This window comes from Rana temporaria, chromosome 6, assembly GCF_905171775.1.
Source record: "Rana temporaria chromosome 6, aRanTem1.1, whole genome shotgun sequence".
Taxonomy (NCBI): domain Eukaryota; kingdom Metazoa; phylum Chordata; class Amphibia; order Anura; family Ranidae; genus Rana; species Rana temporaria.
This window is the reverse complement of record NC_053494.1, coordinates 208,463,422-208,489,347: the sequence shown is the minus strand read 5'-3', so window position 1 is coordinate 208,489,347 and position 25,926 is coordinate 208,463,422. Positions and strand designations below refer to the sequence as shown.

Below are 25,926 nucleotides of genomic sequence, written 5' to 3'. Positions count from 1 at the left end.
GCAATTGTGAAAACTGAGCCTAAAGGCACTACAGGTCCCAGAATGCTTTGCTGGGAGTTGTAGTCCTATTTGGGAGAAGTTTTTAGTCTTCCAGCAGCTGCTGAGTTCATTTTGTTTGCTTTTTGTTGATGGAATATCGGGTTCTGCTGACCCACATACAACGGGTGGTGGTGGAAGGAAAAGCTGGCACTCGCTCCCTCGCTGGTTTTCCAGAACCCGCAGCATTGTGCTGCGGTGTGGGAAAAGCGCTGTCTCCCTTTTCTGGGTTAAACAATTGAACAATCGCTAACACAATGTCCTCACATCTCTGCCGACAATGAAACATTGTGCGCTCAGCCCCGACCCTTTCCCCCCCGGAGGATGCAGCCACAACATGTAGTAAAATCCGTAGTTCCTCTCTTACGTAAATGACCCGAAGGAAGACGGGCGAGGGGGCGGACCCGGGTGACAGCGAGGATTATTTCACATGCTGGAGATGTAAACATGGTTTAGTGATGTGACCAATTCATACTGACATGTATTCAGTTCAGCGGAACGCAAAGTGCGCTGGCCTGTAGCCACCAGTCACAATTCATTTTTCAGGGATCTGACCTCCGCCAAACTGAAATCTGATTGGTCGTCAGACGTTGCTGCACTTAAAGCTGAACTCCAGGCAGATATAAAAAAGGACAAATTGGGCTTTCATTTGGTGGTAAATTGTAATTGATATCTCCTGATTTTTATTTATCTTTTATTATATTTGTGGTATCGATGCGATCATCAAGAGCGTGAGATTTTATTTGGGGTGGCTTTAAGGTGGTAGGCTATGGTAGTAACAAATATACAGCTAAAATTAAATAAATAATATATAAAATAATATTATAAACAAAATATATAATTATTTATATATTTTTTTAATGTATAAAATTATATATATATATATATATATATATATATATATATATATATATATATATATATATATATATATATATATATATATATATATATATATATATATATATATATATATATATATATATAATTTATTTAATTTTAGCTGTATATTTGTTACTACCATAGCAAATAAAATCTCCCGATCCTGATGATCACAGCAATACCACATACTGTGGGCTAGATTCAGGTAGCTGCACCTGATCTTACGGCGGCACAGCGTATCGTATTTACGCTACGCCGCCGCAACTTGCAAGTGCAGTATTCACAAAGCACTTGCTCCGTAAGTTGCGGCGGCGTAGCGTAAATGGGGCCGCCTTAAGCGTGCGTAATTCAAATGTGTAAGGGGGGGCGTGTTTTATGTTAATGTGTGTTGACCTGACATGATTGACGTTTTGTACGAACGGCGCATGCGCCGTCCGTGTACATATCCCAGTGTGCGTTGCTACAAATGACGTCGCAAGGACGTCATTGGTTTCGACTTGGACGTAAATTACGTCCAGCCCTATTCGCGAAGGAGTTACGCAAACGACGTAAAAAAATTCAAAAATCGAAGCGGGATCGACGTCCGTACTTAACATTGAGTGCGCCTCATAGAAGCAGGCACAACGTTACGCCGAAAAAGCCTCACGCAAACGACGTAAAAAACGAACGCCGGGCGCACGTACGTTTGTGAATCGGCGTATCTAGGTAATTTGCATACTCTGCACCGAAAACGACGGAAGCGCCACCTAGAGGCCAGCGTGAGAATGCACCCTAAGATACGACGGCGTAAGAGAATTATGCCAGTCGGATCTTAGGCTAATGTCGGCGCATCTTGCTTTCTGAATACAGAAAGTAGATACGCCGGCGCAGCTTTGAATTTACGCGGCGTATCTATGGATACACCGGCGTAATTCTTTGCTGAATCTAGCCCAGTATGTGTATGTTGTTTTGCACCCATAGTACAGCCCACAAACAATAGTGCGTTTTTGTGTTTGTTCTTTTTCCTACCTAAAACACTGATGCCAATTAAAAAAAAATATATAAATATTGGCCCGGATTCACAAAGCACTTGCACTGACGTATCTCAAGATACGCCGCGTAAGTGCAAATATGCGCCGTCGTATCTGTGCGCCGGACCCACAAACTAAAATACGCCTAAAAATAGGCTTCATCCCGCCGACGTAACATGCCGGCGTAGGGTGGGCGCACATTTAGGCTGGACGCATGGTGGCGCTCCCGTTGATCAGCCATTCAAATATGCAAATGAGGAAAATACGGCGATTCAGGAACGTGCGTGCGCCCGACGCAGGCTACGAGTGGTGCACGTAAGTTGTACGTCCGCCATAAAGGAGGTGTAACCCAGCAGCAGACATGCAAAGGTCTGCACCAAGGAATACAAGCTGGCGTGTTTTACGTAGTTTGCGTTGGACGTGAGTCTGGCTGGGCGTAGGATACGTTCATGGCGTAGGCAGTGACAGAGCCGATCCTAGGCAGGGTGCACAGGGTGCATTGCACCCAGGGGCCTGCAGAGGTGGGGGCGCCAAACATCTAACAGACTCTCTAACAGAATCCCTCTCTGTGTCCATCACAGAGGCCCCCCTCCAGGTTCCAATAAAGTTCTCTGCTTCTCTTCCTGTATTTTGTTTATTGTTAAGAGTTCATGTAAGGATCCCGGGTTAATGAAGACTTCATGGGGGAGCGTCTCTGTGGTTGAGTCATTGCCATAGAAACATTTGTAATGGGGAGGAGTTAGTAAAATGATGACGCCCATGTGGGGGCGCCAGAAATATTTCTGCACCCAGGTGCCTGTGACCCTAGGATCGGCCCTGGGCAGTCATACGACGTATCTTGGGTAGATGTTCCGACGTGGTTGTGAGCATGCGCAGGGGGATGCGTCCACGCCACGACGCATGCGCAGTTCATTAAATGTACTTGTCCGGCGCTCGGACCATCATTTGCATGGAGTCACGCCTCATTTGCATGGGTCAAGCCCACTTCCACCTACGCTGGCCTGCGTTTTCGAAATCTACGCCACGCCGACGCAGCGTTGGGAGCAATAGCTTGCTGAATGCAGTGCTTGCCTCTCTGCGCTGCGTCGGCGTAGCGCACAGGGGGATGCGCTGCGGCGGCGTAATGTGCGCCTGCTGTCTGTGAATCCGGGCCATAATGTATATAATACTGACCTTGTATATATATAATTTTTTTTTTTTTTTTTTTTTTTTACACACGCCTTTTCTTTTTTCTCTCTGCAAGGAAAGAGATACATTGTACATTCCCTCTCTATTCACAGAGAAACACAGGGGCGGGCTTCAGTGACTGACCATAAGTTTTGCTGGTTGGGGAGCTTTAGCTTTGAATTGGCAAGAGGCAGGTCAGACCTTTACAGAGATCACCGCTTCCCCTCCAAAAAAGTTCCCATCCCTGCAGCATGCTGGCAGGGCATCGGCTTATTTACACTCTGGCTGCTTTAGAAAGAAAACAACCTGTACGACTTTCCACACCTTTTTATTTTGATGTCCCTATAATGTGTTTAGTGGGTTGCAATTGAAAGATTTTAATTTCTTTATACCCTACACCAGTACATCACAAAACACCTAGCATCCCATGATGTAAGGCGACGTAGTCTTGTTGAGAAGCAAATAAGCACTTTTGGTAATAAAATGTTTGTTTTTTTTCTTTCCCCAGGTACGGTCTGTATACCCGGACCCGACTCGGCTACTGGTTCTACAAGAGACAGCTGAAGAAAGCACGAGAGCGCTATCCGCATGGACACTCTTCCACGCAGGCCATCGTCTTCAGCGGTATGATGCACTAGATGAACACTGCTAATCGCTTAAAGCTTTTTTATTTATTTTTTATTTTTTTCGGACCTGCACAGTAAAGACATAATGTGCTGGTATGCATTGCATACTAGCACATTATGTGAAACTTACCTTTTTTAAAACAAAGCATTCCAGCGATGCAATGTCATCGCTGGAGGCCGCTTCCATCTTCACCCATCTTGCTTCCAGGTTTCTGGACTCCGGCTTTGTGACTGTCCGGAGTCGCAGGATTCTGAAGGAACGGTCCTCTAAATTCATTGAGTTGCTGCCATGTGATTGGCAATTTGTGTTACCAAGCAATTGAACAGGTGAATAGGTGTGCGCAGCCTATGGCATTAGAGTGTGCACCCCAAAGTTTGCATACAAAGTTTACATACATACATACATACATACATACATACACACACACACACACACACACACACACACACACACACACACACACACACACACACACACACACACACACACACACACACACACACACACTCTATTATAAATGTATTAAAACATTTTAAAATGTAATAAAACATGTACAATGTCAATAGAGTAGTAGACCGTATTAGTAGGGCAGTGGACGGTGTCCATTTTTTATCTTTATTATTTTTATGACATAACACACACACACACACACATATGCGGGGATGTGTAAGTAAAAAAAATATATATATGCGGGATGTGTAAAATATATATATATATATATATATATATATATATATATATATATATATATATATATATATATATATATATATATATATATATATATATATATATAATAAATTTTTTTTTTTTTTTTTTTTTTACTTACACATCCCCGAAACAGCAGCCAGTGATCTGACGATATGGTTCCGGCCATCGAGATGGTTCCTGTAAGGACTGCGCAGGCGCAATCCTTGCCGACGGAAATCACCGAACCTCCAGGGCGACGTGGAATTTGAGTTAAGTGGCCAGTTGGCCTCGCTCGGCCTCCTGGCTCTTTTTTTTTAACATCCTCCAATCCACGGGGATGTTAAGGAATGAGCCTGGATGCCGGCCGAGGTTCGGAGATTTCCGTCGGCAAGGATTGCGCCTGCGCAGTCCTTACAGGAACCATCTCGATAGAGGAACCATACCGGCAAGTCACCAGAAGGAGAGGAGGGAAACCGACAGCGATGTGGGAGGTGGGACATGGGGCCCAGGCAGCAGGGGGAATCGGCACTGCACAAGGTAAATTAGGGTGTGCCCAGGCATGCCTGGCACACCCCCTGCGCACGCCCCCCGAACAGGTGTACCTAATAGTGGCAGATGAGAGGGTGTGTGTGTGTGTGTGTGTGTGTGTGTGTGTATAATATATATATTTTTTTAACGCAGTACAGTAAAACCTTGGTTTGAGAGCGTTTTGCAAGACAAGCAAATTGTATAATAAATCTTGACTTGATATACAAGCGATGTCTTGATATACAAGTAGCGTCATGTCACAACTGCTACACTTAGAGGCGTCTCTTCTCTTTTATACTCTGAAACTCCTGCTGGATTTAGTCTCTAATCCCCTTGTGGAAGGTTCCATTTGTGGACAGACATTTTATGGTTACACAACCTATCACATTGCTATAATCTATTTATATTGACTATATACAGAAGGATTTATAAATAAATGGTTGTGGTACGAATCATCCGAGTTTCCATTATTTCTTATGGGGATATGCAAGTGCTTTGGATTACAAGCATGTTTCCGGAACAAATTATGCTCACAATCCAAGGGTTTTACTGGTATATGGTTCCCTATAACCATTCTGAAAATGAGACTTGGAGTACAAAGTCTGTGGCTCTGGAGCGGAAGCATGAAAAGTGCGGAGTCATGTTTGCATTGCAAAAGTTGTAACTGTGAGATGTGTGATTGGCGGAGCAGGCAACGTGTTCTGGGTAAACACCGGAGCGAGGAGTGCACGATGTGTGGGGTTGCCCAATGCAAACCATGTACTAGGAGGAGAAAAACATCAGCATGTGTAACATTTTGTATATGCTGAAACCCGAGAGTTTTTCAGTGGCTGATGATTAACCGAAGAGCGAGATAACGATCAAAGAATTGAGAGAATGAACATAACACTCGGCACAAGAAAACGTAAACCGCGTATTTATTATCGGGAAGAAATAAAATGTAGCCTCGGGCAACCAATTTGAATTTTGTGTAATATATATATATATATATATATATATATATATATATATATATATATATATATATTTATATATTTATATATATATATATTTTTTTAAATTGTAACATTCATTACATGCTGTATGCACACAACCACTGTCAGGGCTTATCCGGGGGCGGCAATTGGGTAAGTAGGGAGGGGGGGGGTTGATTTAATCAACCGGCACCAATGTTTATTGTAGCACCATAAGCCCCAATTCATGCCTGAGCATTTTGTCACCATTCCTAAAGGCTCCAGATTAAAGGCCATCTAAAGCCCCTCTGTTTTTCTAAAAAAAAAAAAAAAAAATGTAATATTTGCCTCCTGTGCAGTTGGTTTTGCAGAGTTGCCCTGACCCTCCTCTTCTGGGGTCAACCCAGTGGAACGCCTTGCTCCCCCTTCTCGAGTGACCAGTTTAAGAGCCGCTCTCCCTCAGGGCACCCGTGCAGGCGCGCTCCCATGCCCCCTCTCTGCCCCTCTCTGTCCTGCCCCCCCCCCCCCCCCCCTCAGCTCCCGTGTCATTGGATTTCATTGACCGCAGAGGGAGCCAATGGCTGTGCTGCTATTAATCTATCCAATCAGGACCCGTGATAACGGCTGGAGCTGTTGTTCTCGTCCCTGTCCCCCTCCCAGACTTGCTTAAAGTGGAGGTTCACCCGGAAATGACAATTTTTAAGATTAGATTCATGCTCATTTTTTCAAGGGGAATCGGGTGTTTTTTTTTAATCGAAGCCGTACTTACCGTTTTAGAGATACATCTTCTCCGCCGCTTCCGGGTATTGGCTGCGGGACTGGGCGTTTCTTCTTGATTGACAGTCTTCCGACAGGCTTCCGACGGTCGCATCTATCGCGTCACGATTTTCCGAAAGTAGCCAAACGTCGGTGCGCAGGCGCCGTATAGAGCCGCACCGACGTTCGGCTTCTTTCGGCTACTCGTGACGCAATAGATGCGACCGTCGAAAGACTGTCAATCAAGAAAGAACGCCCAGTCCCGAAGACCATACCCGGAAGCGGCGGAGAAGATCGCTCTCTAAAACGTTAAGTACTGCTTCTAATCTTAAAACATTTTTTTAGGGTGAACTCCCGATTTGAGTACAATCTCGATCCAGTGCTGTGCCCAAGAGCAGCAACGCTCCCTCTCCTTCTCACTGGCGATCAAGGCAGCAGTGGGAACCTTTGGCTCCTGCTGCTGTTGATCACAGCCAGTGAGTGCGGGGCCAAGCTGCACTGTGTGTGTCAACAGAGGCAAACGGCCTCCCGCTTGAGCAGCAGGGGAGGAGGGGCTAGCAGCGCCAGACGAGGAGGATCAAGGTTGCTCTGTGCAAAACCACAGTCTCTGGCTAGCAGCCCGGGGGCAGCACAAAACACGTCCACCCCACCCAAATAAATGGGCTCTCCCAGCAGGCCAAGGAACCCAAGAAAATACCTGCCCATTGGCTGTGACACACCATCTATTCCTAATCTGTTCTTGCTATGCCCTTGTCTTATCTAATGCCACCAGATACCTGCACATCTATTGAGAGAAGAGAGAAGTATAGAAACTCCAGAATAGGGGTAAAATCAATTAACCTCCTATCAATCGGTCAAGGCAACTATCACTTGACAGGTTAATTTGCTAGCACCCCTGCCTTGACCTCATTGTGCTACAATAGCAAGGGGGTCTTGTGGGTAGTCTACAGTGCATATAAGAAGCCACCAGGTGCTTCAGCCTATGGTCCCCAAGATTATCTAAAATATCACTTTTTCTGAATGGACACTTTAAAGCAGGGGTCTCAAGCTTACGGCCCTCCAGCTGTTGCAAAACGCCAAGTCCCATGAGTCATTGCACAGTTACAAGCATGACTCCCACAGACAGAGGCATGATGGGACTTGTAGTTTCGCAACAGCTGGAGGGCCGCCAGTTTGAGACCCCTGCTTTAAAGATTAACTAAACTGTAGAAAAAGCCAGGTAGAAGAGAAGACTGCACATCCAGTGGTCTCCCTGCAGGTAATCCATGTTACTGACTATGCTTTGTTCTGCACTCTGTCTCCGTGTGGTGGCCATCTTGGTAGAGGCAGAGCTTTGCTTCTTATCACAAATGCTCCCTGCCGATGACTGACTGGTGGGGTAATGATGAAGCATCAGGATGGGTGGTGGAGGCACAAATTCTCAGATTTCGATAAAGAAGCAGCAGGGAGATCCTTGCACTGCGGGTCCCTCGGGTACAGCTTCCTCTCCAGCAAGGAGAACAGTGAGCGGCACAGGAAGTGCTCAGCTATTTTTAGAAGGAATTCCAGACCAAAACTACTAATAAAAATATCTGTCAGGGTATTAATGAAGCACAATTTAACAATTCTGTACTTATCCATAATGCAGAAGATCTTCACTTTTTTGAGCTTGGGTCAATTAGGGTGAAATGCTTTCTGAATGTATTAATCACATTTTGTATTGTTGACACAAACAAAACAAAATCAGGAACATAGTTTTATTCCTCCTTCTTTTTTTATGCTTTTTTAAATTGAAGTGAGAAATTCAATAGGGAGAGGTTATTCCTTATACTGCAGCAGGTGGGTGGAGTTGGGAACTCCAGTACAGAGATTTTCTTAAAGTGGAGTTCCACCCATAAATATAACATTACATCAGTAGTTTTAAAAAAAAATCATTAGTCCTTTAAGAATTTTTTTTTTTTTTTTAGATGCCTTCAAAGTGTTGTTGCTAGGCAGAATAGTTAATCTTCCCTCTTCCTGCACCTAGGTGCTTAAGCTTCCTAACCTACACCGCACAGACTCCTGGGAATGTAGTGGGTGTAACTTTCCAGGAGTCTGTGCACTCCCCAGTCTCGAAGAATCATGTGACTTGGACAGTACAGGTGCTGAAACCTGATCTGAAACCTATTACACTGCTTGTGCAGCACTGAGCATGTGCGAGATCTGCAAGGCTGAAATCCAGGAAGTCATACAGTCTGGCTTCATGATGCCCACACTTAAGATGGCCCCAGTCAATTTCTATTTTATAAAGTGTCTAAATGCTGTAACAACCTAACAAAACTGACCTTAGTTTACAGACTAACTTTACTAGAATACATTAAGCTTGTGTATTACAGGGGTATTTATATTTAAAAAGTGAAATTGTGGCCAGAACTCCGCTTTAAGGGATTTGAAAATCCATTGGGTGTCTGAGTCCTGCTGATGGCCAAGAACTGCAGTCTCTGTTTTTGGCTTTCACCGACCCGTTCTTCTCCCCAGCGTTGACAGCTTTTTCCTCTGGATGTTTTTCACCAAAATCTCAGATGATAATATTATGTGGCTGCAGAAGATGCATTTCCTGGTCATGTCAAAGTGCCCGGACCTGTCAGGTACATAAGGCCAAGCATTAAAAATTTGAAAAATATACTACAGCGCTAATTAATCAATTCCACGTGCACCTAAATAAAAAAACAAATATAGCTGCTATCTTGAGTGATACCAAATCCAAACAGTGAAACATATAAAATATAGATGCGCTAATATTAACTTAAAAGGTGATAAAACGTACAAAGAAAACTAATCAGGGAGAACACTCCATAAACTGTGAATTACTAATATGTCCTTAATTAGTGCACAGTGATTAGCAGGATTCCATGCAGGGAAAAAAATCACTCTCTTCAATCTGAATGCTAATCCAGCCCTCCACCGCTGTGATCAGATGATACAGGCAGAATCCCCGCTTTCAGTAAAGCATGAAAACGCCACTCAGTATGTTGTTTCCTCAGCTCGATCCGATGCACTCGGATTCCATCGCAGGCTCCTCCCTACGCGTTACGTCACAGGCACGCGACTTACTCATGGGTTCATGGGTTGACGTATGAACCCATGAGTAAGTCGCGTGCCTGTGACGTAACGCGTAGGGAGGAGCCTGCGTTGGAATCCGAGTGCATCGGATCGAGCTGAGGAAACAACATACTGAGTGGCGTTTTCATGCTTTACTGAAAGCGGGGATTCTGCCTGTATCATCTGATCACAGCGGTGGAGGGCTGGATTAGCATTCAGATTGAAGAGTGATTTTTTTTCCCTGCATGGAATCCTGCTAATCACTGTGCACTAATTAAGGACATATTAGTAATTCATAGTTTATGGAGTGTTCTCCCTGATTAGTTTTCTTTGTACGTTATATGACCTTTTAAGTTAATATTAGCGCATCTATATTTTATATGTTTCAAGCATTAAAAATGTATTTTGGTCTGGCCCCAAAAATACAGCCGGCAATACATTCATATTCATTTAAATTCATGAGATATAATATACCGTATTTATCTGCCTATAGTGCTCACCGGCGTATAGCGCGCACCCCTAATGTAGAAGGGAAATTCCTGGAAAAAAAAAATATATATATATATATAATCACTGTATTAGTGGTCCCCAAAAAGTGTTAGGTGTCCGATTTTGTCCACCGCAATATCGCAGTCCCGCTATAAGTTGCTAATCGCCGCCATTACTGGTAAAAAAAAAAAATATATATATCCCATGGCTTTTGGGCAAATGCATCAATATACTCAATTGGCCTAAATTGAAGAAATTTGATATTTTTTTTTTATTATTATTGGATATGTTATATATATATAAAAAAAAAATCTTTTCGTTTTTAGCGCAAAAAGTAAAAACCGCAGAGGTGACCAAATGTCACCTAAATAAATCTCTATTTGTGGGGGAAAAGGGTAAAATGGCCTGGTCAGGTCAAGTGGTTAATCTTCTCGACCATAAAATGTATCGCCTTGGGAGGTCTTGCCTATTGACTCCTTCTCTGAGGAATAAACCCGCTCCTCATTTCTTTCTATTGAAGACTCATTTTCTATCTAATATTCTTCAATCGGAGATCATTAACTTAACATTTTACCCAGTTCTTAATTTTTCTTTTCAGTTCCTGTTTTCTTTTTTTTCTTCCCCTTTTTTATTTTTCTTTTTTTATAATTTATTTTTAATTTTTCTAGCCCTCTCCATTTAACTCTTTATGCAATGTGTTACTTCCAATATTCAACATCTTCATCTACCGTACGTGCGCCGCAAGGTTAACAACTCCCCCAAAGCAAATATTGGATCTTACAATATTAGATTTTCCAATTGTAGCCATTCTAGCTGGACAACATGGCAGTTTTTTATCATTTGACGATTTGTTCTACATTTCCTGCATGCTTTATTTGTGTTGGTCTCTGAAAACCTTTTAATAAAAATAAACTGAAATGGACAGTGGGGCAAAAATGAAACGGTCCAAACCCTGGCTCACTAAACCTGGTATGCACAATTTTACTCGCGTGGCAAAGGGGTCTGGGTGTCCCTCACAGCTGGAGGGCTGCTTTGAAATGAGTTCCCCTTGAAAATGGTAGCCCCCCCTCAATGTACCGGTGGTCATTGCTGACTGGAGCATGAGGCTCTTTGGGATGTCTGGAGCCCAGAAGGAGGGTCAGTATTGAGGGGGCTATGACCTGCCGATTCCACATAGGATATGAGCAGGGCTCAAGTCCTGCGGGAACGCGTGGGAACGGAGTTCCTGCACTTTTTTCACAGCAGGAACGCAGTTCCCTTTGCAGGACTAAAGCAGCCCGAGCCAATCCTTCACTAAGCGGCGATGCCCAGCTCGAGTCACTGTCAGGGGCAGGCGAACCTTAGTAATGTTTTAAAAAGAACTTGCTCTTTCTAAATCCTGCGATAACTTGTGGCAGACCTCCGCAATGTCTCCTGGGAACAATGACAAAAGCTCCCAGGAGACATTGCGGCATCGAGGAAGTGACGGAATACCCGCACACTACCCGATGAATCCATATACAGGAAGCGGTACAGTGGAAAAAAAACATGCGGTTTAGTAATTATAAATATGAGCGTATCATTTTTTTTTTTTTTTTGGTGGGGGAGTGGATCTTGGGTGGGAGTTCCCACACTTTTTTTTCCCAGGACTTGACCCCTGGATATGAGGCCACAACGGAAGGGGGCTGGCAGGATAAACCAAGAAGAAAAGTAAAAAGTTGCAAATGCGCAACAGCCCCTTTTCCTGGGTAGGGGAAATAAAGTGGCACTTTCAGTGCCAAATAGTGGGTGTGGTCAGGGCACAGAACACCTCGGGCGTGCCTATTGCGCAGGGACTGGGGAGCGCCTATTGCACGGGGGGCGCGCAGGGCTCTGGAGCGCCTATTGCACGGGGGGCGCGCAGGGCTCTGGAGCGCCTATTGCACGGGGGGCGCAGGGCTCTGAAATGCCTATTGCACGGGGGGGGGGGGGGGGAGGGACTGGGGAGCGCCTATTGCCCGGGGGGCCGCGGGGCTCGAGGAGTGCCTATCGCACAGGGGGGGGGGGGGATGGGCGCAGGGCTCGAGAGCGGCCAGTGCACGGGGCCTTTTTTTTATTCAATTTAAATATATATATATATATATATATATATATATATATATATATATATATATATATATATATATATATATTTATATATATATATATATATATATATATATATATATTATAAAAAAAAAAAAAATTCTTATGTATATTTAATAAAGCATAATCTTTGTTTAAGGTAATTTTGCATTCTGCCTGGAGTTCCACTTTCACTACTTTATAAAACTGATGTGGACTTTAATTGCAAAGGGGACTTTTGGGGCGTTTACCTTTTTTAGTAAGGCAGACTCTAATGGCAGTCTTTAGTGAATTCCACTCTTATGACTAAAGTGTACCTGTCACTGGATCACAATAGAACCATTCATTTTCTCACCTTATACAATGCCAGATCATGATTCACTAGATGCCAGCGACGGGCCACACGGTGTCATTAAAACTCAACATAGACATGAGAAAAATCTTTAATTTCCTAAGTTGTACATGATGTGAATGAGGGGGACAGGAGGGATGTAGATAAATGGATTTTTTTTTTTTTTTTTTTTTACTTTTTAATTCGTATTTTAATTAGTATTCATCTAAACTCCCAGGTGAATGACTCAATACAAAGCAGAATATTAATGGTCTTCTCTGCCAAAGGAATTGTAATTCTGTGCAGCCACTTTTGTAATTCATATTCTGCACAGCCAAAGGAGGGTGACACCACTTTCTGTAATGGCATTAAGCAATACAGTGGAGTCACCTCCCCGCCCACAGCCTTCTGATTGGATAATGAAAGTGCAACAAGTTCCTTAAATCTGCGCACTCTGTTCTCTCCTCCTGTTTTGTTAACACAAGTGTAGGCAGCGGCCTATTATGGAGTAGACTGGGGTGTTTGTGCTAGATGTAAAAAAATAAAACATTTTTGCATTGTATTTTTATTTTTTTTAATTTCAGATTTTAACATCTACTCTAGCCCTTTTGTTTGGTGTTTGCCCATTACTTCGGTAGAATTGTGCGTTTTTTGTTTTGTTTAGAAAACAGTTGTGCGTTCTTGTCAGTCCATCACTGAAGGTGGTACCAAACCCGCAACTGAACCTCCTTACAGCTACCATGAACAAAGTGGGTGGGGCTTAATTATTCAGGGAGGGGCTTAGTGGTACAGACATTTGGTATTTGTGTGGGGCCAAGCATCACCCCAATAATCTACCCTAAAATATTCATAACTACAATCAAGGTCATTTTCTGTCTTGGCTCCCATTCAATGTATATTGTATTCATGTTCTCTTTTTTTTTTTTTTTTTAAGGTGTGAAAGTGGTTCCCATCCCCGTCCTGTCCGATAACTACAGCTACCTTGTCATTGACACTACGTCCAGCCAGGCAGTCGCAGTGGACCCCTCAGACCCCGTTGCTGTACAGGTAAGTCATAAAACACTCTTCACATTACAATTGTAGTAGATGCGGCAAAAAAGTATGTGTGTGTGTGTGTGTGTATAGAAAGTTAAGTTTTATAATTAAAGTTAAACGATCTAGTATATTGACTGTCAGTCACTTTATAGTAGGCAAGTAGGCATCACTTTAGCCAGTCACACAGACATACCAGAGAGTTTACATTTTCTGGAAGCAGGCATGATCGCATTTTATTGACAATATACCCTGAAGAACTGAACAGTCTTTCACACGGAACAGATATTGTCTGCACAAAACTGCTTAGGACAGGAAAACGATGGTTATTTTTGCCCCCTTCCCCTGATGGAGCCCGATGCATCCTCAATCCAATGGGTGCAGTTTTCTCGCATCCAGCAGGGTAAGTCTCAGGCCCCGTACACACGACTGAGTTTCTCGGCAGAATTCAGCCAGAAACTCGATCGGAGCTGGATTCTGCCGAGAAATTCGGTCGTGTGTACACTTTTCAGCGAGGAACCCGACGAGGAACTCGTCGGGCCGAAAAGAGAACATGTTCTCTATTTCCTCATTGTTCAATGAGGAATGAAGAAAATCTCGGCGGCTTCCACACTGAACTCGACGAGTAACTCGATGTGTTTGGCACGTCGAGTTCCTCGGGCGTGTGTACGGGGCCTCACTGTCCAGGCTGTCCGGTGACGTCAAGAATTTTGATCGATCAAAAAAATTAAAGATTAATCGAAGAATTAATCTTTAATTTCCCTAGCCCTATTTATTTTTTCTGCCCATGTGAATGAGCCCTAATAAGTTGGTAAAAATTGATCTGTAAAATACAATAACCCCTGGCAAGCAACCGAGAACTGAAATCTAGTTGCTAGGGTAGCAACTTTTCCAGTTGCTCTCCCGCTGAGCCAAGTAATATAGCTAATTGGAAAATTAAAGGGGGTGCTAAAAAAAGGTTCTGTGAATATCACGGAAAGTATTTTCTCCAGGCGGTGATGTATTTGGGTACCAGGGGAGTAATATCTCTCGCTGCATCTGTTTGCCCCTCCTTGCTCTTTGCCCCGGTCGGCGTGAGACAAGCCCAGGTTGGGAGCGCTCCGAGGGGCTGCGGTTGGGTTTGGGTCGGATCCAGACAGGGATCTCTCGGTATTATCTCATCAATCCCAGGATTGGGAAACAATAGAGTTCAAAGCCCCGTGCTCGGAAAATGTCACGCCGCTTCGAAAAAAAGGGAAAGTGAGGGGCTTTGTTTTCGGAGAACGCTTAAAAGGAATCTATTGTTCTAGCACATTGTTTTAACTCCTTGAGCGCGAGATGAGGTTGGAGCTTTGCTGGATTGTTGGGAAGCTGCGGGAAAGACAGGACGGCTGGTGGTCCGATCTGTCCGTCGCAGTACCGCTAAAAACCGCAGATTGTCGCCATTACTAGTAAAAAAAAAAAAAAATTAAAAATGCCATAAATCTTTCCAATAGTTTGTAGGCACTATAACTTTTGCACAAACCCATCAATATACGCTTATTTTTATTTATTTTTTTCCGAAAATATGTAGAAGAATACATATCGGCCTAAACTGATGAAAAAAAAATAGGTTTAAAAAAAAAAAAATATTGGGGATATTTATTATAGTAAAAAATATTATTTTATTTTTTCAAAATTTGCGCTTTTTTTTTTTTTTTATACTGCAGAAAAAAAAAACACAGAGGTGATCAATTACCACCAAAAGAAAGCTCTATTTGTGGAAAACAGCGTGTCGCATGACCACGCAGTACCCGGTTAAAAAGACGCAGTGCCAAATCGTAAAAAGTGCTCTGGTCGGGAAGGGGGTAAAAATCTTCCGGGGCTGAAGTGGTTAAAAAAATAAACCCTTTTACAATCACTTTAAGGTTTTCCCCTTCAGATGCCAAAAGCTCCCTGTGCCCTGGCAAAGCCAGCGAGACCCGGAAGTGAGGGGAGAAAACCTCCTCTTCCATGGGGGCACTCGTGTGCGCCGATACCATTTACCAATACCCTTTGCGGTGCGTTTTTTGAGCCCATGATGCACTGCAAAGAATATCGGTAATTAGTATTGGTACTCATACGTGCCAGTGAAAAAAAAAACCTTTTTGGTGCAACCCTAATATTTCTCTTATTCTCTCTCTCGCTCACTTATTCTCTCTCTCGCTCACTTATTCTCTCTCTCGCTCACTTATTCTCTCTCTCGCTCACTTATTCTCTCTCTCGCTCACTTATTCTCTCTCTCTCTCTCTTCTTTCTCTCTCTCTCTCTCTCTCTCTCTCTTCTTTCTCTCTCTCTCTCTCTCTCTCTCTCTTCTTTCTCTCTCTCTCTCTTCTTTCTCTCTCTCTCTCTTCTTTCTCTCTCTCTCTCTCTCTCTCTTCTTTCTTCTTCTCTCCCCCTCTCTCTCTTTCTTTCTCTCTTTCTTTCTTTCTCTCTTTCTTTCTCTCTTTCTCTCTCTGTCTCTGTCTTTTTCTTTCTCTCTCTCTTTCTCTTTCTCTTTGTCTGTGTCTCTGTCTCTGTCTCTGTGTCTCTCTCTCTCTCTGTCTCTGTCTGTCTCTCTCTGTCTCTGTCTCTTTCTCTCTCTCTTTCTCTCTGTCTCTCTGTCTCGTTCTCTCTCTCTCTCTCTCTCTCTCTCTCTCTCTCTCTCTCTCTCTCTCTCTCTGTCTCTGTCTCTCTTTCTCTCTCTCTGTGTGTGTGTGTGTGTGTCTCTCTCTCTCTCTCTCTCTCTCTCTCTCTCTCTCTGTCTCTCTGTCTCTCTCTTTCTTTCTGTGTCTCTCTCTCTGTGTCTCTCTCTCTGTCTCTCTCTCTCTCTCTCTTTCTTTCTGTGTCTCTCTCTCTTTCTCTGTGTCTCTCTCTCTCTTTATCTGTGTCTCTCTCTTTCTCTGTCTCTTGCTCTGTCTCTTGCTCTCTTTCTCTGTCTCTCTCTCGGTCTCTCTCTCTGTCTCTTGCTCTGTCTCTTGCTCTCTTTCTCTGTCTCTCTCTCGGTCTCTCTCTCTGTCTCTCTCTCTGTCTCTCTGTCTCTCTCTCTCTCTCTCTCTGTCTGTGTGTCTCTGTCTCTCTCTCTCTCTGTCGCGCTCTCTCGCTCTTTCTCTCGCGCTTTCTCACTCTGTCTCTTTCTCTCTGTCTCTTTCTCTCTTTCTTGCGCGCGCTCTCTCTCTCTCTCTCTCTCTCTCTCTCTCTCTCTCTCTCTCTCTCTCTCGCTCTTGCTCGCGCTCTCTCTCACTCTTGCTCGCGCTATTTCTCTCTCTCTTTTTCTCTCTCTCTCCAGCATGGTAACATGATTTCACGTGGGCTCCATAAATCTGATGATTGCTGTGCTGAAATCCAGGCTTACTTTGTAATATTTTTTAATTCCCCGAACAGCTGTTTTATGCGATACGGATCGCAGTGTTTTGCGCTCTGTAATAAGGAACGGTTCCTGGAAGAAAGTCTCTGAGTGGGTACAATGCACCTGAATCCATCCGCTAATATTTCAACCCATTAATAATCTTTTTATAGCATTTGTAAGTCGATGATAATGCCCACTTCCCAGAAATGAGGGGGGGGAGCCGTGCAGGAGACGGCTTATCGGTTTTTATTCCCTTCCCTGAATCCGGACATAATGACGGCTTCTGCGGATGCTTTCCGGTATTTCTTTATTTAAATTTCTCTCCTTTTGTGGGGGGAAAAAAAAAAAAACTTTAAACCTGAATGCCAGGCAGATAAAGACCCAAATTATTGCTCTGTAATCCTATAAAAATAAATTTTAGTGTAACTAAAGGCAAATCTTTTATTTTTTTTAAAAGTGGCGGAGAGGGGTTAGAACCCTTGTCGAGTGTTTATTGCTGTCTGTGTTTCCATTAGGGAGATTCACCCTCTTTTTCACAGTTACCGTCATCAAATGTGAAAGAATGACATATTTTGTGTTGTCACCAGAAAAGAAATGGAGGGGAAAGCTGCCACTCGGAACGCATCTCTTTTGGTGTCATTTCCTCACTTCCTGTTTGGCTACGGGACAGGAAGTGAAAGGAAATCTCCCCAATGGGACACAGATGGCAAAAAAAAATTGTAACCCTCCCTTATCCAAAATAAAGTAAAAACTTTTTAGTTCTACTTTTAAATGCAAGCAATGTAGGTACCTTCATTTAACCCGGTATCGTCTCTAAGCCCTCATTCACATTGGAGTGCAGGGCTGGACTGGGACAAAAATTTGGCCCTGGACTTCATCCAGACTGGCCCACTTTTACAGGTCTCTCCCATGGCGGCCGGACAACTCACACCCCCCCCGGTCACCCAAGCCCCCTCTCCCCCTTCACTAGCCATTCTACTTTATAAGAGTAGAATGGCTGGTACTGGTACTCTTATAGGCAGTACCAGTGGGGAAGCTAGACATTATTTCACCCGGGGCAAAGAATCAGTTCGTTGCCCCCCCTTATGGGACAAGATTAGGCAGAAGTGAGAAACTCCCAGGCCATAGCTGTTGAGTCAGCTGTCTGTCCCCTCCCCCATGCTCCTCTGTTGTCCCCCATGCTCCTCTGTTGTCCCCCATGCTCCTCTGTTGTCCCCCATGCTCCTCTGTTGTCCCCCATGCTTCTCTGCTCCCCCCAGGTGAGCACTGCGGGAAGGGAGAGACAAAGGAGCGGAGGGGGGCGGCGGTCTGCTGTAACTGAGCCATCGGCCCACCAGGAAACTCCCTGTAGTCCCAATGGCCAGTCCATCCCTGTTGGAGTGAAATGTCAAATTGCATGACAAGTTGCACCCGATTGCTGATGTTGCGTCGAATAGTGCCTGTCAGATAATGCCTCCAACGATCTGCGCATGTGCAGGACGTAACGTCACTCCAGCTGATCAGGAAATGTCTTCTATGTGTTCAGGAATTGGGCTCTTTGATGATATTTGGCTAGGATTAGAAGGTTCATATATGCCAAGTAATGAGTTTTGTAGCCTGCAGGGCAAAAAGATGTTCTTGCAGAGGAGGTTGTAGATGATCTGTATCCTGTGAATGGAGAGGATCAGCCGTGTAGCGAGTAGTGACTTGGACTCCGAGTCTCCGGGCAGTATGACATTGTCTACATACCTTGGATGTAACGAGTGGTTATTTGAGTTACTGTTGCCTTTCTATCATCTGGAACCTGTCTGCCCATTCTCCTCTGACATCAACAAGGCATTTTCCTCCACACAACTCTGTAATCCCGAGAGAGGGTTGTGTGTGCAAATCCCAGAAATACTCAGACTGGCCTATCTGACCCCAACAACCACACCACGTTCAAAGTCACTAAAAATACCCTTTCTTCCCCATTCTGAAGTTCGGTTTCAACTTCAAGTCATCTTCACCACATCTAGATGTCTCAATGCATTGAGATGCTGCCATGTGATTGGTTAATTAGCAATTTGTGTTACCAAATTATAAAACATTTTTTTACTAGTAATAGCGGCGATCAGTGATTTTTTTTTTTCTGCGACATTATGGCGGACATATCGGACACTTGACGCTATTTTGCGACCAACCCCTTTTTTACAGCGATCAGTGCTATAAAAAAATTCTGATTACTGTGTAAATGTGACTGGCAGTGAAGGGGTTAACCACTAGGGGGCGAGGAGGGGGTTAAAGCGGAGCTCCACCCTAAAGTGGAACTCCCGCTGATCGGATCCCTTCCCGCCCCTCCGGTGTCACATTTGACACCTTTCAGGGGGAGGGGGGTGCAGATACCTGTCTAAAGACAGGTATTTGCACCCACTTCCGGCCACAGTCTGCGGGCAGGACGTCACCCCCCGTTCCCCCCCCCCCCCCCCCACCATTGAACACTCGGCTCCCAGAGCACAGCGGGAGCCAATCAGCAGGCGCAGTGCGACTCGCGCATGCGCCGTAGGGAACCGGGCAGTGAAGCCGGAGCGCTTCACTTCCTGGTTCCCTCACCGAGGATGGCGGGGGGGGCAGCAGAGTGATGAGCGATCGCTCGTCCTCTGCTGCGGACGGCGCTGGACTCCAGGACAGGTAAGTGTGCAGATATTAAAGGTCAGCAGCTGCAGTATTTGTAGCTGCTGACTTTTAATATTTTTTTTCAGTGGACATCCGCTTTAAGTGTGTCCTAAGGAGTGATTCTAACTGTTAGGGGGTGGGGCTTACTGTGACACGTCGCTAATCGATGCTCCCGATGAGAGGGAGCAGACGATCAGTGCTGTGTCACTAGGCAGAACAGGGAGATGAAACTTACGGCGGTGAAACTTGCGCTGAAACTTACGGCGGTGCAGTGTAACTGGGCCGGCGTAACCCCGCCTTATTCAAAATAGGCTAGTTGGGGGCGTGTACTATGTAAAATAGTAGTGACCCCACGTTTTTGACGTTTTTAACGAACGGCGCATGCGCCGTCCGTGGACGTATCCCAGTGCGCATGCTCCAAATGACGTCAGCAAATCGTCATTGCTTTCGACGTGAACGTTACTACATCCAGCCCTATTCGCGAACGACTTACGCAAACGACGTAAAAAATTCAAAATTCGATGCGGGAACGACATCCATACTTAACATTGCGTACGCCTCATAGAAGCCGGAGCAACGGTGCGCCGGAAAAAACCTTACGCAAACGACGTAAAAAAATTCCGCTGGGCGCACGTACGTTTGTGAATCGGCGTATCTAGGTCATTTGCATATTCTACGACGGAAGCGCCACCTAGCGGCCAGCGTAAATATGCACCCTAATATACGACGGCGTAAGAGACTTGCGCCTGTCAGATCTTAGCCTAATTTCGGCGTATCTTGCTTTCTGAATACAGAAAGATATGCCGGCGCAGCTTTGAATTTACGCGGCGTATCTATAGATACGTCGGCGTAAATTCTTGCTGAACCCGGCCCATAGTTTTTTCTACATGCCGAAAAACATAGTTTTTTTTCAATGCCGAAAAATGATCGTGTGTACGCGGCATTAGAATAGTTGGATGAAAGAGTGATGAAATTTTATCCTCGGCTGATCCATAATCTGGATCTCTGCCTTATCCTATGGAGGGGCTCCTTATCAGAGGGAGGAAGTTGGGGACATCTGTAATTGCCTCGGACCTGTTCCTGTCCTCTGATCTCCGCAGCGGCGGCCCAGCGACACCCACCCCGGCTCATGACTGTTATTTTTGGATGGGACTACGGAGAGCCTCTGCCTCCTCTCTCAGCTTTGTACTCTTTATCCTCTCCGTTTAATCAGGATAAACACAGAGCTTGGAGACAGCGGGAGCAGGAAGGGGCCTGCCACTGAGCAGCAGATGAAAGGCAGGCGAAGATGAATGGAGTAGGGGGCCAGGGGCCGTAACCGAGGCTGCGATGAAGGAAGACTGAGCGTAAATGCAAAATAAAGACGATTTAATGAATGTCTGGGGGCTTTCGCAGAGAAGGTTTAGTAGGAATTAAAAGGAATATTTTAGGTCACTCATTCAGCTGTCAGCAGGCGGTGAAAGGTTGGACTTTTGGCCCAGAGGGTTAGTAAGAGTTGGCACTAGATCCAAGTCTACAGAAACAAAGGTTTAGGAGATTGTAGCGCAACCACTATGAAGATTTGGGGGAATTGCATAATTAGGATAAAAAAAAAATGACATCTATCCATCAAGGTAAAGACAAAGAGCTAAAAATAAAACCTTGCATGCTCAGAACCTTTAAACTGAAGTTTTAATATGCTTATATTTTGCCTTCTCTGGCTTCTCCTTTCCTTCTCCTTTCCTTCTCCCTTCCTTCTCCTTTCCTTCTCCCTTCCTTCTCCTTCCTTCCTTCCTTCCTTCCTTTCTTTCTTTCTTTCTTTCTTTCTTTCTTTCTTTCTTTCTTTCTTCTCCCTCCTTCCCTTCTTCTTTTTTCTTCCTTCTCCCTTCCTTCTTTTTCCATCTCCCTCCTTCCTTACTTCTTTTATTTTCCCTTCTTTCTTTTTCTTTTTCTTTTTCTTCTTTTTCTTCTTTTTCTTTTTTTTCTTTTTCTTTTTCTTTTTCTTTTTCTTTTTCTTTTTCTTTCTTTTTCTTTTTCTTTTTCTTTCTTTTTCTTTTTCTTTTTCTTTCTTTTTCTTTTTCTTTTTCTTTTTCTTTTTCTTTTTCTTCTTTTTCTTCTTTTTCTTCTTTTTCTTCTTTTTCTTCTTTTTCTTCTTTTTCTTCTTTTTCTTCTTTTTCTTCTTTTTCTTCTTTTTCTTTTTCTTTCTTTTTCTTTCTTTTTCTTCTTTTTCTTTTTCTTTCTTTTTCTTCTTCTTCTTTTTCTTTCTTTTTCTTCTTCTTCTTTTTCTTTCTTTTTCTTCTTCTTCTTTTTCTTTCTTTTTCTTCTTTTTCTTTTTCTTTTTCTTCCTTCTCTCTCCTTCCTTCTCTCTTCCTTCCCTCCCTTCCTTCTCCTTCCCTCCCTTCCTCCTTCCCTTCCTTTTTTTTCTTTTTCTTCTTCCTTCCCTTCCTTTTTCTTCTTCCTTCTCCCTCCCTTCCTTCTTCCTTCTTCCTTCTCCCTCCTTCCCTTCCTTTCTTCTTTTTCTTCCTTCCTTCCTTCCTTCCTTCCTTCCTTCCTTCCTTCTTCTCCCTCCTTCCCTTCCTTTCTTCTTCTTTTTCTTTCTTCTCCCTCCCTTCCTTCTTCCTTCTTCCTTCTTCCTTCTCCCTCCTTCCCTTCCTTTCTTCTTTTTCTTCCTTCTCCCTCCTTCCCTTCCTTTCTTCTTTTTCTTCCTTCCTTCCTTCCTTCCTTCCTTCCTTCCTTCCTTCCTTCCTTCCTTCCTTCTTCTCCCTCCTTCCCTTCCTTTCTTCTTCTTTTTCTTTCTTCTCCCTCCCTTCCTTCTTCCTTCTTCCTTCTCCCTCCTTTCCCTTCCTTTCTACTTATTTTTCTTTCTTCTCCCTCCCTTCCTTTTCCATTGCATACCTTTATAAAACTTAAGGGATGAATGGAGATCGGCTTCAAACCCACAACTGATCTCAGAGGACAAAAAAAATATATAACGTTTTCTCAATTTGCTTCAACAGCCGTTTAGTCTGTAAACTACATTTCTATTTCTTATAGCCAAAAGAACATTTGTGAGGTCAGGTACTGATGTTGGACCTAATTCACCATCCGTGTTCGTTTATCTCAAAGGTGTTCAGTAGGGTTGAGGTCAGGGCTCTGTGCAAGACACTGGAGTTCCTCCACACCACACTCAGCCCTACTTAACAACCTTGGGCATGAATTGGAATGAGCCAAGTCTTCTCCTGAGCCCACCTAGTTGTGTGGTATTGGGTGGATTGTTTCCCACCCCCCCCCCCCCCAAAATATATACCACCAGCTGCCACTGGTAACATGCATTGGGGGGTGCATTGTGTTACAAAGAGCATGCACTTTTTTTTTTTTTTTTGCATTAAGTAGACCATTCCAATAAATGGTCTCCCTCAACACCGTGCACATTAACCCATGATCTAACAGTTTGAACCCAGCCTAACAATTTAAAAACTGCACAAAATGTTTTTTTAAACCAATTTTTACATATGACATTCTTAAATAACTTTTTTTTTTATTTTTTTTATTTTTTTTTCAGGCATACCTCGACCGAGAAGGTGTCACTCTGGAAGCAATACTTTGTACCCATAAACACTGGTATGTACCATCTGACACCCTTCACTGATGTTGCAATGTTGTGAGATGTAAACCACAGCGAAGTACTGACAGACAAATGTTGCAGCTGCACTGAACAAAACCTCACTATATAGGGAAATTCTTCATTGAGAGTCATATTATACAAGGGTCTTGGCATGGCCCAGGTAAACATTACATTTAAACCAGCTAAATACATTCCAAGTGCTTCAAAACAAAAAGTTTGCTAATTCTCATAAAGCAGCCACAACCTGAGTAGAAAAGCCTGTGCACTGCCAGCATACTGTAGAGAAGGACTTTTCTTCTTTATGTGGAAACTGTGGTCTCCCTGCAGATATCCAACGCACCTCTTGCTGACACGGATCTATAGCTCTGCAATCGGAGTGTGCGTTAATTGCTGACTGAAGAGTTCTAGCTCTGACTCGGCAGGGAAGGCGAGGGGAGAGGGTGCTAATACATGGGGTGGTATTTGGCCTTCAGTCAGCCTTTGAGTAGAGTCATAGGCGCTGATGTGCCTAAAGTGGTCCCTTCCCCAATGCAAGTTGGTGACATGGAGACACCACAAATGGCAGAATTCATAATATTATATTGTGGTGCCACTGCTACAGTCCACAGGAATGGTTACCTAGGTTGGGTAACAGATTTATTGCATGATATGTACTGTATGTCCAAGAGTTTATGGAAACTTGACCATCATATCCACTGCATGCCCCAAAGTCTGAGGTTTAAGTGTGTCCAGTGAATATAGCTAATTCTGCAGCCAGGGGCGTTGCTAGGTGGCAAAAAGACCAGGAGCTTCAGCCCCGAAATCCAAGGCCGGAAACTGGGGAAAGGGGGGGGGGGGTGTGTATGTGATGCAGACTTTCTTTTTGGCTCGCCCGAGACCTACCTGACCTGCATACATAGACAGTAGCGAGCTACCTACACTGACGGTAGTGACCTATATACATTGACCTACATACACTGACGGTAGTGACCTATATACATTGACCTACATACGCTGACGGTAGTGACCTATATACACTGACCTACATACTCTGACGGTACCTACCCACAGGCAGGCAGGCAAGGCAGTCAGTCATTCCATCAGAGGAGGAGGGTAGGAGAGCCGAGGAGCCTGGAGGGTAGTAGAGCTGAGGAGCTGCCCTGGAGGAGAGCTTGAGGAGAGCTGCCTGCCCGAGCGGGGATGTGTCGCGGCGGCCGCAATGTAATTCCCACCTTCTGGAGCCTACAGCGCACATGATGGACGTCACATGTGTCGCGGCATTGGACCAGTGGGACGTCCATCATAGGCGTTGCGCAGTCTCCAGAAGGCAGGACCTGCTATGGCACTCGGCGACTTGGCTGCACTCAGCCACATTCGGCGTCGCTCGGGATCAGATCGGTCCCGCCACTCGCTCGGGGCTAACAATGAACATGGTTTTGGCATGGGATGTCCCAACAAGCTCACTTGGATGTGATGGTCAGGTGTCCCCATACGTTTAAGCTCCAAGATTAGGGGAAAGGATTGCTACTGGTGGACAAAATTGCCATGACTTCACTTTTAACATCTGAGCACTCCCGGTCCCGACCTACTTTTATCGTCCTATCATCTCTTCCCATTAAATTGTCACTCTGACCTAAATCGATCAAAGACCGCTCCTACAATTATTGCTAGAGTGGAATAGTGTTCTACTACTAGCAGGGAAAAAAAATCAATCTCGGCTCTCCACAAAGAGCGGAGCTTGCTGTAATTATTATTATTTTTCTTTAACACCTGCCCTTAAGTGCCGAGTGCAAGAACCAGAAAGTCCTGTTCTGCTCAATTTGCCGTCAGCGAGTTCACAGCAGTAGGAAATGTTGCTTTCTGAATATGTATTACAAGAATGGTGGTAACTACCTACACACATAAACGTGTAGGCTCTTGGATGCACGCTATAACTTTTTATTACTTTGTTTTCTTTCACCTATGCCTTTCAGGCATGTCTGTCTATCCTCCAACAGAGGCACTTGTTTGTTTTGGTATAGGATACAAAGCTGCTTTCTGCATTCGGCAGAATGCAATTGTAGACCTGTGTAAAGATAATGACCAGCAAATGATTGATGTTTTAGTTGATTTGCCTTCTCTGGAATTGGATGGACGAGTGTCTTTATTCCACCTTACCAATTTACCCAACGATGTAATCCAGGGTCATCTTTAGCGTGGGCAAAAGGGGGCAGCTGCCCTGGGCCCAGTCATTGTTGTGGGGGGGGGGGGGGCAAAGCGGCTTTTCTGTGAGTCTGCACTGCCCACAAATAGTCAATGAGTAGATTTGGCTATCACTCAGGAGATGAGGGCGAAATTGAATGTTGGGGGTGCTGTCTGCACTCTGTGTGGTGATTGGTCAGCTTGGTAAGGTAAACCTTGTCCGGGGAGAGAGTGCCTGTCAGCCCAGGGCACAGTCACACCAACCCCTCTCCCTCACCATGTCCAAGAAGCTGCAGACCATGGCCTGCTGAAGAACAACTTCTCTGTAGGCTTTGACAGGGTGTGCCTGGTGTCCTACTTGACATCCTCTGGACACTTTCAAGGTGAGTTTACAGGGGGGGGGGCAATGCAGGGGATCTGTGGAGGGAGGGGTTCCTGTGTAATTGAGGGGGAGGGGGTTTTGCGTAATGGAGGTAGTATGGGGGAGGGGTCTTATGTAATAAACAGGGCAGTATGGTGGAGGGGTCCTGTGTAATAAACAGCAGTATGGGGTCTTGTGTAATGAGGGGGTGTAGGGGTCCTGT

General features: G+C 44.5%; 1 protein-coding gene across 1 annotated transcript in view; it reads left to right on the top strand.

Annotated features, from left to right (window-relative positions):
• Positions 1 to 25,926, top strand: part of LOC120944224 (probable hydrolase PNKD) — a 126,247-nt gene that overhangs the window by 72,385 nt on the left and 27,936 nt on the right. The window contains exons 2-4 of the mRNA XM_040358190.1: positions 3,604 to 3,719; positions 13,546 to 13,658; positions 23,120 to 23,178. Of these exons, the coding sequence (XP_040214124.1) occupies positions 3,604 to 3,719; positions 13,546 to 13,658; positions 23,120 to 23,178 (288 nt within the window). The remainder of the gene's footprint in view (positions 1 to 3,603; positions 3,720 to 13,545; positions 13,659 to 23,119; positions 23,179 to 25,926) is intronic.